This window comes from Simochromis diagramma, unplaced genomic scaffold (assembly GCF_900408965.1).
Source record: "Simochromis diagramma unplaced genomic scaffold, fSimDia1.1 OVJJ01000150.1, whole genome shotgun sequence".
NCBI lineage: Eukaryota > Metazoa > Chordata > Actinopteri > Cichliformes > Cichlidae > Simochromis > Simochromis diagramma.
The window spans coordinates 2514257-2527580 of record NW_024387083.1 but is presented as its reverse complement, the minus strand read 5'-3'; the positions used below and the strand labels follow the sequence as shown (position 1 = coordinate 2527580).

The 13324-nt window shown below is 39.8% G+C and overlaps 1 protein-coding gene across 2 annotated transcripts; it reads right to left on the bottom strand.

The window, feature by feature from the left end:
• Positions 1-4591: 4591 nt before the first annotated feature.
• Positions 4592-10618, bottom strand: tspan35 (tetraspanin 35). 2 transcript variants are annotated; one of them, XM_040045731.1, is made up of 8 exons: positions 10385-10618; positions 8523-8600; positions 7896-8111; positions 5893-5967; positions 5694-5801; positions 5486-5605; positions 5297-5389; positions 4592-5188 (listed from the first exon to the last, which is right to left on the bottom strand). In XM_040045731.1, the coding sequence occupies exons 2-8, from the start codon at positions 8577-8579 to the stop codon at positions 5129-5131; spliced, it is 729 nt and encodes a 242-aa protein (XP_039901665.1). In that variant the 5' UTR covers positions 8580-8600; positions 10385-10618; the 3' UTR covers positions 4592-5128. The 2 variants fall into 2 exon arrangements, with proteins under 2 accessions (XP_039901665.1, XP_039901666.1); XM_040045732.1 differs by lacking the exon at positions 10385-10618 and adding an exon at positions 8743-10378.
• Positions 10619-13324: the final 2706 nt, after the last annotated feature.

Genomic DNA, 13324 nt, shown 5'->3' with positions numbered 1-13324 from the left:
TTATTCTATTCTATTCTATTCTATTCTATTCTATTCTATTCTATTCTATTCTATTCTATTAAACAGGATAAAAGACTACAGAATAGGTCCAAGACATTTCTCTGACCACGGTGGAATTTATATAACATTACATTTGGATGGGAAACGGAGGACAACCTTGTGGAGACTAAATACTGGTATGTTAAATGATCCCGCTTTTGTGAAACAAATGATAGCTGATCTTAACTTGTACCTGCAGGACAACAATAATGGAGAGACAAACCCCAGTATCGTGTGGGATGCAGCTAAAGCTGTCCTCAGAGGAAAAATAATTGCATGGTCAACCATGCTTAAAAAGAAAAAGTCACAAGAACTGTTACAACTGCAGGATAGATTAAAGGTCTTGGAACAGTCAGGTCTGAAGGATAAAAATACAACAGTAACCCACCAGATCAGACAGATCAAGCAGGAAATAGATAAGATATTAGGTGAAGAAGTAGAGAAAAACACAAGATTTATGAAACAGAGATATTATGAAGCTAAAAGCTAAAGCTGCGAAGCGGCTAGCATGGCGGATTAGAAAACAGCAAGCTGAAAATACTATTTATAAGATTAGAGACCCAGTTGGTAATAAAGTTGTAACTGACTTGGACAAAATTCAAAGAGCATTTGAAACGTATTACAAATCGTTATATAGCCAGTCTATCCAGGGTGATGTAAATAAGATAACTGACTTTTTGAACTCTTTAGACCTGCCTACAATTGGTCGGGAAGCAAATAATAGGTTAACGTCTTTAATATCTCAGGAGGAAATAATTAAATCTATTTCTAGCCTTAATTCCAATAAGTCACCAGGTACCGACGGGTTCCCTGACGAATGGTACAAAACCATGAGGGAAAGCCTTCTACCCTTGTTGGAAACCAGTTTTAATTATATCTTGAAAGGAAGACTGGTACCTCCCTCCTGGAAGGAGGCCTTCATATCTGTTTTGCGAAAGGGGGGACAGGATAGAATAAATTGCAAATCTCATAGGCCAATAAGTGTTCTGAACTCAGATTACAAACTATACACAACTATTTTGGTAAAAAGAATGGATGCTGTAATGCCTTCATTAATTGATGAAGACCAAACCGGTTTCTTGAAAATAGACAAACCCATGATAATATTAGGAGAGCTTTACATATCATCGAACACATTAATAATAGGACAAATAGCTCAATTATTCTTAGCTTAGATGCTGAAAAAGCTTATGATTCAGTGAATTGGGACTTTCTCTTTCTAGTGATGAAAAGATTTGGTTTCTGTAGTGAAATTATAAAATGTTTCCAAGCTCTTTATTCTCTCCCTACTGCCCGAATAAAAATTAACGGTAGTCTCTCCAATACCATATTTTTAGAACGCGGATGCAGGCAGGGGTGCCCAGCAAGTCCCTATCTCTTCAATTTGTTTATCGAACCCCTAGCCCAGGCTATACGTCAGGAAACATCGTTGAAAGGGATTGTAATAGGAGGGGACGAGTACAAGGTATGTCTATACACAGACGACGTCTTGGTAACAATCACAGACCCCAGCTCAGGTGTACCAGTATTAATGAAGATGTTAGAAACATATGGCTTATATTCAGGGTATGTTCTTAATGTCAAAAAAACACAAGTTCTGACATTTAATTTCTCTCCAGATCAGACACTATTGTCAAAATTCAAGTTTAAATGGAAGGCAACCACTATCAAATATTTAGGAGTGTTCCTGCCTAAAGACCTAACACAACTGTATGATATTAATTACAGTCGTACTAATAGAGAAATATACAGTGACCTCAACATTTGGATCCTGCTCCCTCTCGACTTTGGAAACAGGATACAGATAATTAAAATGAGCATTCTTCCTAAATCACTCTATCTCTTCCTTGCTTTACCTATTCCAATTCCAGAGAAGCAGTTCAGGGAATGGAATAAACAGATTTCGAGATTCATTTGGCTTAACAAAAGACTAAGGGTAAAGTTTTCTACTTTGCAGGAGAAAGGGGGCTTGGCTCTACCTTCATTAAGGGATTACTACTTGTCTGCTCAGCTGAGGTCTTTGGTGTGTTGGTGTAACCCATCCTTTTGTGCAAGGTGGAAGGCGATTGAGATGTCTCTCTCAGACACACCGATCCAGTCTAGACTTGGTCACGCAGCTTCTGAGTTGGACAATATCTTGACAACCAGCCAATGGGTCAATTTTATATTAAAGATATGGAGGGGAGTGGTCAAGCAGGCACAACTTCAGGAAGAGATAAAACTTCTGAGGTGGCCAGCGTACGACCCTGATTTTTTACCTGCCTCCCATGACAGTAGATTTAGACAATGGGTATGGCATTGAATTACTGCTGTGTGTTCAGTTATCATAAAATCTAAAATTATGGCCTTTGATACCTATGCAAGACTTACGACCTCGAGAAACAAGACTTTTTCCGATACTTGCAATTCCGTGACTATATTGGCAAAAGAATAAACAGCTGTGTCCCTGGAGACTTCTCGATTGTTAACATCTTCATTGACGCTTATGACTCCGGGAGTAACAAAGCCCTGATAAGTAAACTGTACAAATGTATGACTAAGCTCAAAAGGGACTCAACAATTTACATAAAACAGAAATGGGAAAAAGAAATGGACATCGAGATTACAGAAGATGGGTGAACACGGATTTGGGAAACACAGTTTACCACAACTAACTCCAACATGTGGCGGGACTTTTGTTGGAAGAACATTATACGCTTTTTCATAACACCTAAACAAAAGTCTAAATTCAGTGCTACACCTGCGCTTTGTTGGAGAAACTGTGGGGAAGTCATGGCAGACCACAGACACATATTCTGCTCCTGCCCATCCATACGACCCTTCTGGATGGAAGTTGTAAAAATAATCACAAAGGTACTTGGATTCAATGTGACTTGTACATTCGCATCATTGTATCTGGGATATTTTGCAGAAGATTTAGTTACAGATGATGTTTATCTCCTGAGAATTCTCTTGGCATCTGCGAAAAAGGCTATAACAAAACGCCAGCTTTGTAAAGACCCTCCCACTATAATACTTTTTAGCTCTATAGTGGAAGACATCAAATTGATGGAATGTATGACTTTCACCCTGAGACTTCAGGGAGACTTGGGAAGGAGACGTTGGAGAAAATGGCTGGGCTTTACAAATTGTGGCAGCACTCTTTAATGCATAGAACTTGCAATACCAAAGTATTGATATATGTATGTGTGGATGTGCAGCTGTATACACGGGCATATATTGTCTTCCCATGACCTCATAATATTTTGTTTTTTGGGGGGGGGTTTCTGCATAAAAATGTTCCTAAATAAATAAACAAACAGTATCAAAAAAAAGAGAGAGAATGGTCAGAAAGGCAACAGCCACTCAAATAACTGCTTGTTACAACCAAAGTATGCAGAAGAGCACCTCTGAACACACAACAAAGCAAACCTTGAAGCAGTAGAGCTCGCTAGGTGCCCCTCATGTCAGCTAAGAACAGGAACCTGAGGCTATAATTTGTGCAGGCTCACCAAAATTGGACAATACAGGACTGGAAAAATATCGCCTGATCTGATGAGTCTCCATTTGTGGTATTGGGTCAGATTTTGGGGAAAACAACATAAAACCATGGACCCCTCCTGATCAGCTCAGGCTGATGGGTGATATTTTCTTGGCACACTTTGGGATCATTAATACCAGCTGAGCATTGTTTAAACATCACAGCCTTCCCAAGTATTATTGCTGACCATGTCCATCTCTTTATGATTACAGTGTATTCATCTTCTGCTGCTTCCAGCAGGATAATGCAACACATCACAAAGCTCAAATCATTTCAAACTGCTTTCTTGAACATAAATGGCTTCCACAGTCACCAGATTTCAATCTATTTTGGGATGTGATTTAACAGGAGATTCACATCATGGATTCATATCAAATCTGCAGCAACTGTGTGATGCCTCCATATCGATATGGAGCAAATAATCTGAGGAATGTTTCCAGCAGCTTGTTGAATCTGTGCTACAAAGGCAGTTCTGAAAGGGAAAGGAGGGCCACGGGTGTAACTAATGTAATGGCTGTTAAGTGTATTTACTACATGGTGGAAATCTTTGCAGGCAAATTGTCTTAGACAAGTCATTTAATCCTTGTCCTGTACTTTTATTAACCAGCAAATTCCAAAGATCAACTGTTCACTCAGCACCAGGAAGTTTCTATCCAGACTCTAAGTGTCCAATGAAGCCAGAGTCCAAATTTATACACGACTAAACTAGGATGAGAAACTTCAGCTCTACTAACAGTTTCTATGTAGGTAATTCATGCTGCCCGAGTCAAACATAGAAGCCTTCTTATTTGAAATTAAAGCTGCCATTTGCTCCAAGTCATACAAAAACATGTAGAATTTCACATTTAGGCTCATGTTTCCTGTCTTAATGGTTTCAGATAAGTTAAACTCTCTAGTTAAAAGTAAAAGGTAACCTCTATATGTCCAATGTGTTTTCTTGTGTAATAAAGTGTAATAAATAATAAATTAGTCCCTTCATACCTGCACTTACCATCATAGCTTCTGTAAAATGGCACAAATGCTTGCAGCCAGTTCAAAAACTCCCAGAAATGTGGACTTTATTTAAGAATCAGTCACTTTTAGACCATATAAACATATCATGTATCAACTTTGGTGCTAATTTACAAGCTGAGTTGTGCAAAATGAACACAAGCAAACAAAGAAAAAAAAAACCCTTTCAGTGCCCAATATTGACAACAGGTTTTGTTTCATTATCACAATGAATACATTTATCACTGAATTCCTCATTAACGGACTACATTAAATAATCATTGGTCAAATACACAGTGTGTGTGTGTGTGTGTGTGTGTGTGTGTGTGTGTGTGTGTGTGTGTGTGTGTACAGTGTGCTTAGCTGATTAAGTAGATAGCATACATACATAGATGTTTACATGGATAAAATACATTTGTTAATCGCATCTATTAGCTAGATTTAAATGTAGCAAAAATAGATTTGTTACATTAAATTATTAAATCTGATTGCACAAGACTTTCATTACAGGAAGTGATAAAAAAAATAGAAAGATTCCAGTGATTTAAAGGATTTCTCTCAGGCCTTTGTCCTTTGTAGTTAGACACTTTCAGATTTTATCCTGCAGTAAAGGATCATTGAGACAGCCATGGCACATAACTGAAGGGAATAAAATTTCAAAAATAAGGTAAGAAAAGGTGCCAAAAGGAGAAAAATGAAACATCCATTTACCATATAGTTCAACCTAATGTAACGGTGGTGTCATACCTCCAGAGCTGCAATCCCGAGCGCCACTCCCACTATAGCAGCGGTGTTATCGTCAATCAGCTTCCGGATCTTTGGGAAGCAACCAGTGATTGTCTAAAGAAAATATGTAGTAGGTTTAGATTAAAGAGATATCGTAATTATAAAGACATTTTGAATTATTTTTTTTCTACTACTTTGAATTGTCCTTACCCCATCAGTACATGTGCTTTCAGGGTTCAAACAGCACTGTGGTGGAAATGTATTGTTGTGGTTTTTATAGTAAGGAGACTCCTTGAATTCTGATGAGTTGTAGAATCCACAACATTTAAACTAGTGTAGACAGAAAAAGTGGGCACGTTACCAAAAGTGTTGCTGAAAACAGAAGCCACTGACTTTATCGTTTAGCAGATTTTTGTACCGTGCTCATTGTCGAATTCCACAGTCCTGTGATGTCAGTATTGTTCCCATAGCCCTGCTTGATGCTCTTCACTGCTTCCTGACCAATCTTGTTAAACAGCTCCTCAGCCTAACATACACACATGAAGCAAATTTTGCATTCAAATAGTCATGATAATGCAGCTACTAAGATTATCTCTGTAAGTTCTTTAGAGACTTACCAGCGGTCTGAATACCAAAATAACCACTGCTCCTGCCACCTCTGCTATGAAGATCAACAAGACTATGATAAAAAACTGTTGAGGAGATAAGAATATCCATTACTGGAATGGGTTTGTTTTAAGTGTAGCTTAAATAAAAAAGAATAAAAAAAAACTTGTTTGAGAGAGCATTTTAAAAGAAATTTTTTGACCTTTTATTTTCACAAAGTATCCATAAATTAATTTTCTTGCATAAAGAATTACAAACAAACATGGAGATATAGCCAGCAACTGGCTATACCAAAAGTGTTGGTGGGGAGCTTAGTAGCCCTCTTCTAACCAAGCAGCAATCTCAGAAGGTGGAACATGAAGCCAAAGCTGAAGTGCGAAAACTAATTACGTTCCTAATAATTTTGCGTGCTTCCTGTAACAGACTTCCAAAAACGTTTGTTCTTCATTTTGGTGATTAAACAATACAGCTATTCATCTTGTTACTTATGCTTTGATCCATTTGAGGTGGAAAGTCAGGAATCATGAGTTTTCTTTTGAAATGATCAGGAAGTCAGACTTCCTACTCTGATGGTCAGAGCAGCCACACCAACACCAACTTCACAGTTCAAGATAGCAGAAGTGGGCGTAAGCAGAAAAACCTGTAATCTGTCCTGCCACTGTTGTGTAATTTTCTTGGTAAATTAGCCATACAGAGATCACGGAACAAGCTGTATTCGTTAACCTGCTGCAGCAGTGTTTTCAGTACAAAGATTAAAGGCAATGGATTGTACTCCAGGTCAAGCTGGTGTCGGATAGATGGCTCCACATATTCTACCTTAAAGAAAAAGAAACTCCACTATTACTGCAGTGATTGCACTTATTACTTGCTATAGCTGGGGGTAACATGTGGTCTAAGTAGCAGGTAGCAGGCATCTGTGTTTGTCTGTTTCTCTTTTTAAGGGTAAACTATTGCTCTGTAGTGCCTCTGTGCACAGACTAGAATAAAGTTTTGCAAACTGTTGTTTACATGTTGTAGTTGTTTACTGTCACTAGAGAACAGTGTCACAACCATCCAGCCTGTGGGCAACCCTAGCTTGAGTTGTTGGTCCTTGGAGAAGCGTGGAGAAAAGCTGATCTCAGTTTGTGTACGAGAGGAAGAAAATGATGGTCCGCATTGTTGATATAGACATTACTTTTATTCCTATTGCACAAAAGGACAAGGGTGCAATGGTAAAGTGCAAACTGCATCTAGGACAGAAACAACCACATTACGCTTCAGGTCTTTGCAAGCATCTGCATGGACAACACGTTAATGCAAAGCTAGCCAAGAACCCCGAGTGATGTTAAAGTGTAGCACTTGCTGACCCTAGCCCAGCAGCCAGACCGTGAACTTCAGCAGGTAATAAACAGATGAGCAGTGAGGCTCCAGCCTGTTTCTACCTGTTTATGTTTCTCTAGTAGGATCACTGTGGTGTTCACTTTGAAGTCTCTTTGGGCTGGTCTTCATCTTTGTGTTGTCGGCTTTGTGTTTATAATACTAAAAGAAAGATCCTACATGTGTCTTCATATGGATAGGGATTTGAACTGAAGCCCAAGGCTTATATTGTTAACTGGTAATTATGTACAATTCAGGTAATTTTATAGATCATACATTTGCTAAAGGTCACAACTGCTGTACCAAAAATTCTCGGTTAGAGTTTATAGATATGTCTTGCTAATTAAGCTTGTTAGCAATAACTGACAACATAGTTCCTTAACCTTTATATCGTAACCTCTGTATTGTCACTCAAACTCAAACTCAAAACTGAAACCAGGCTGGTGAGTCCTCTCCCTTATTTGTTGGCTGTATGCATTTTACGCAATGAATTATTATGTTTGTACTAGATGAATGGACTTGTGTACTGAGGGTGACTTGTTCCCATAAAATAAAAATTACTGCCCTATTGACCTTCAAGGGCTCTACAATCAAGAAAGTGTGCCAAAATGTCAAAGTATTTCTTTAAGCCTCTATAAAATAGCAGGCAACAACCTACCAGCAGTAGCATACACTTGCTCTCCCTCATGGCTCCACAGCAGCCTAGAAAGCCGATGACGACTAGCAAGATCCCAATTGCAATCAACAGGTAGCCCACATTGAGCACCTGGCTTAGCTCTGCTGGCATGTTGTCAATTTTCCCAAGAAAGGTAAGGACGGAACCGCTATCCACCTTCACCCAGATCCCAACACCCAGGATGGCAGCACCTGCCAGCTGAAGAAGAAACATGTGGAGGGTGGAGAAGTTAAAAGAGCACTTCACAGATTTTATGCATAAGAGACAGTCTTTTTTGTCACGGTGACTGCTACCATGCTTTTGTCTGTTAAGACTTAGGCAGGGAGGGTTTTGCCTTGAGACTGTCTTGTAGAAAATGCATTTTTACTCTAATAACTTTAAAATAGATAAGTCCAATACTCAATGTTCTGAAAATATTTGTAATGTGCAATTTACAGTTTACAACTCTTGTTGGTGGTGTAAAAATAACCAGTGATTTGTATTTGTATGCTTTTGTACAACATTCAGACTACACAGTACTGCTGAGTCACACTTAAAGAAAATTGTAAGTAACTGTCAGCATCCTTCAAACTTAAATAAAATTATAAAACAATGAGAGTCTTTACTTACAAAGATGATGCCGTTGAACGCAAACATCATGAATTTGAGGAATTGAAAGCATCCCATTTTTGCTGCTGATATTTCTACCTACAGTCAGAGGAAGAATGATAGAGACACATTTTTCAACTTTAGTCTGGTTTTATCTCACTAAGAGCACTTATTTAGCAACACTTTGCTTTTACCTGCATGAATGTGTTTTTCTGTAAAGAGCATTAATCATCCTGCTCACCTGTTGTCTCAGGTTTCACTTCTTCCTTGAAGAAGCAAATTAGCCAATGAATTCGTAGAGCTGCCTCCTCTGTGAGCAGGGAGGCCACAGGGTGGGGTAGCTTCAAACTCTTGTCACCTTTTAGTCTTTGTGAGCTTAATAACTTATCTTAAACACTTGAGCCTGTCATTTACACTATGAGGTCACTCACGGTGCACATGTAACTGTGAGCGCTTTTGGTTTAGCAGTAATCGGAGAAGAGAGGTGACGATAGAGGAAGTAAATCTCACTCTATACTGGAAAGTTTGTCACCGCACAAAACAAAAAAGCCCAGCGGCATGCAAAGGAGGGGAGGAACCAAATTCGGAAGATGAACACTATTGATAAGCAAATATTCCTTATTTGTGGACTTTTTTTTCATCTCACCAGTGCACTTGCTATGTCCTTTCATAATATTTTTAAATGTTAAGAATAAAGAGGGTATAGATCCTAGTAAAGACACCAGTGTATGTATTTGCATAGGGAGCGAACTCTGTGGCCAGCCAGCGCACCATTCCCTGAACATGCTGTGGGGGTGAGTTGATGTTTGAGTTTAGGCTAAACTGAGGTGTAGTGTGACAACCCTTTCGCTAACTCTGTACAAGGCTCTTTACTCCAATGCATCATCCATCAAACTCAGGCACACAGATGACAGCATGCTGTCACTAAGTCTTCTCCTACCACCCTCTGTTTTGAGTCACTTAAAGATTGTCACTTACAAATGTGTGTGTGTGTGTGTGTGTGTGTGTGTGTAGATCTCCCAGAATGGGAACAGCACTTTTTGTGTGGTGGGAGGAAACAAGACAAGTTGTTAACAGCTATGACTGAGCAGAATCCGCCTGTGTACAGCAGCAGGCTGTCTTCCTAGAATTTGGATATTCCCTGTGCCGTCGTCTCTGCATTACCTCTCTTGGAAAATTTAAACCACAGCAGCCTTTATAGTTCTTCCCTATCAGCTTACACCAAACATCCATTCATCCAAACATATCACATTAACCAAAATCAGGAAGTAGTTTCTCTAATAATTTAGCTCTGCTGCTCTGTTTGAGTAAAGCTGGTTGTCATCAAGTTAATCATACATTCAGATGCCAGGATACTGCTCCAAGCATAATGACTTGTTGCCTTGACTCCCCCAAACTTTAGCTTGTTCACTCCTTCAAGCTCTTCCTGCTTCCTTAAGGTCACTGATTCACTCTGACACTGATGAGTGGGCCTGGTGATGTATTAATGAGCCGAAGTCACAGAATAATCTCAAAATGCCTCCGTGATTACTGTAAAAGGTCCCAACGGCGTACTGACTGGAAGTAGCAGTCTTGTCTGGAGGTGAGATATTTTACACTTTATATGTTAAACATGACGTGCTGTGTTTGTGTTTTTAAATGGAACCTCTAAACTGTCTCCAATTCGACAACCCACCATCAAAGAAAACACAGATGGAGAAATCTCAAAGGATCCCATTGAACAGAATAATTGCAGGCAGGTCTCAGGAGACAAAGGATCATTGTTGGGTGGATCTCTCCCTGTGCGGGTACAGCTCTCATACAAAATAGCCACACTTGCACGCTCACAAGAAGCAGCCTCATAGAACAGTTAAACAGCAACGAATCCAAGTGAAGCGGCCTACCTTTTCTCAAGTGTTATCCGAGGACGTTCTCCGGCTCCTGCCTTCACTGCTGTGATTCAGACAGCTGCTGTGGGAGCGCACCGTGAGGTAACAGGAGCACAGGGGTTTGTTGTTTTGCTGTCCTCACAAAAATGACCCACACTGTGAAACGTACGTCTCGCTTCTGTGGCTGTGGCACTGTGTTATGTGTAAACAACTTGCAAGAGACTTTTTCAGGATTCTGCTCTTATTTTTGGGCTGTTGGCTGATTATAAGCAGAGTGAAGGGAGGGGAGGGCACAGGGTGGGTGTGACCGAAGCAGCTGAGTAATAGCACATCACCATGGATCTAGCTTTGTAGCTCCCAAGGGAGGGAGGGAGGGAGGAGGGAAATGAGGGAGGGATAAAGATCACCTGTGCATGGTCAAAGCACCATTCAACATTTGCTCTGTTTCAACTGTTTCAAGGTGTTAATTTGAGCACAGCATGTAAATATGGCCTAACTATGTGACCAGTTGTAATAATTTGCAATAACCACAGGCTGATCTTAAAGTTACTGAAAACTATAAATGTTTTTTTTTCTCTACACAAAAGAAAATGTCTAATATGGTTTCAGATGTATCTATATACATAGGTCTGAGAGTTTAACTTCAACATGATGTAAGTAATACATTACAAACAAAAAAACACACAAGCAAATAAGCTCACCCCTGAAAAGGTCATGGACCAAAGGAAGCAAGGCCCCATGGTACACTTTACACGCATGTGCTTTAAAGAAAATATGAAATCAAATGGAAAGAAAAAGGTGGTATGCAAATCTAAAATCATCCTTTCCAAAGGTTTCGCTGGCTCATTTCCAATCACTGAACTCAGCTTATCAAATAGGGTGTCATATGTGTATTCTCGATCCAGCAATTTTACTCAACGATACGTCATCGATCCAACGACCCAGCCTAACCCTGAAATCCTTGAAAAAGCTTTTGCAAATTACCTGTACCTCCTTGCAGTCGGGGCATACAGCACATCATATCACAGAATCAGAACTGGTGAAAGTTGCTATTGATCTTCAGACAATAATATTTTTTATTTTCCTGTCAGATCTCAATGTAGGTTGGAAGACCACTGATGAAGTTTTATTCCACACAGGAATGTGTCATTGGGATTAAGGGATATGCCCTACTCTGGTTTAAGTCATATTTCTCTGAAAGATCATAATTTAGTTGTGTAAAGAATATCTTTAGCTTTAAAGTTTCACACAGTTCTCTGCAAGTACCGGCGCTCATCCATTACTTAGATGGCTATGATAATGTTCTAATTTGGAATAACGAGGCAGGTGGGATATATCACATGCTGTGAACCCAGAGACCGTGGTCTGTGTCTGAATTCACTTGCTGTTTATTACCTCCGCAGAGGAGGTCATGTAGCGTGTGTGTGTGTCATTCTGCCAGCTGCAAAATTTGCTTTACATTCACCAAAGTCTTTAAGGTTAACTTAATGATTCATGAGTAAAAAAAAAAGCCTTATCATTTAGAAAATATTATTCTGAAAAGTGTTGTGTGTACTGTCAACATATAGAAAGACTTTAGATGAGGGTCACGTGGTACGCCGGCCCAGGATGGCAGCTTAAGTCGGAGCAAAGCTCGTATTCCTCCCAAACTCTCAGAAAAAAATAAGTTAAAGTCCATTGATTTTTTTTTTTTTTTTGGTCTAGGTCCTGCAATTGCAGTGGAATGAGTTAGAAAAGTCATTATTTCACACATACCCGGCCGAGTACCTCGCAAAGGGAAAGCCAACAATTCTCAGGCTACTTCGTTATCCAGAATAGCTGAGTCACTAGATGGAGCTGACGTTAGGAGTTCATCCAAAGATAATGTGGCTGATGAGTTGACTTGCATAAGATCTATTCTGGAACTGACAGCTCATGACATGAACGCAGTGAAAGGTGGAATTGAGTCTCTTAATGAAACTGAACAGAATCTCCCGCTTGGAGGAAAAGATGGAGTAAAGATGATTGTTTCCCCAAAGCTCCAGTATAATCTGTTTAAGTTACCTATAATGTTTCCACACAACCTCTTCAAGCTTTATAATACAGTTGTGGGGGGGTATGTGTGCGCAGGCAAAAACACAGTCTTTCTTTGGTCCAAAGTACATGCTGTCAAAGATAGTGGTGGATTAGCACTATCCAAGATGGACTGGTACCATTATGTGTTTTCTCTCTCCCAATTAGCTAAGATAAATAACTCTCCTGAGTTGAAGCTGTGCTGGGTAGTGACTGAGGAAAGCCTAGTGACTCCGACATCTTTAGAGGCCTTTTTCTCTCACAGGGGAAGACCAGTACTGGCTTTTAAACAAGAGACTTGGTTTAGAGCTCACCAGTTCATTAATACCAATCCTTATCTTACCTCTAGAGCCTCTATTTGGTATAATAAGAAATTATTAATTGGTAAGAAACCGTTCACGTAGGCTAGTGCAGGAATTAAGTTGGGGGATTTATTTGGTAACCAAAGAATCAAACCGTCTAAATTCTGTGGGATCTTCAGAGAGGCACAATCGCCTGTCTAGAGGGGCTGAAGCTGGGCTGGGAGAGAGATTTGGGAATCCAGATTTCAGAGGACAGTTGGAAGAAGCTGTTATATGTTGGTATGGTTGCTCATGCCACACGCAATCACAGCGTATCCAGTACAAATTACTCCACAGAAGCTATTGGACCCCTAGCAAACTATTCAGACTGAATTTAGTTGACAAAGACACCTGCTGGAAGTGTCAGAAAGAAGCTGGGACTTTAGTTCATATGCTGTATGCATGTGAAAAAAATGTCCACATGTGCGATGGGATCATTAACCTTTTGAAAGGTCCTTTTCAATTTGATCTCTTGAAGTCTCCCGCTTTGTGTGTCCTGAGTCTGTTACCAGATAGCATGAATCTATCTGGAAGACAGAAGCTGTGGGTGCGTCTGGCCGCC

Excerpts from the sequence above, each read along its gene's own strand:
- tspan35 (XM_040045731.1), bottom strand. The coding sequence starts at position 8,579 with ATGGGATGCTTTCAATTCCTCAAATTCATGATGTTTGCGTTCAACGGC. Across the intron at positions 8,112-8,522 it reads CGTTCAACGGCATCATCTTT|CTGGCAGGTGCTGCCATCCT; the intron begins GTAAGTAAAGAC and ends TTTCTTCTTCAG. Across the intron at positions 5,390-5,485 it reads AAAGCACATGTACTGATGGG|ACAATCACTGGTTGCTTCCC; the intron begins GTAAGGACAATT and ends TATTTTCTTTAG.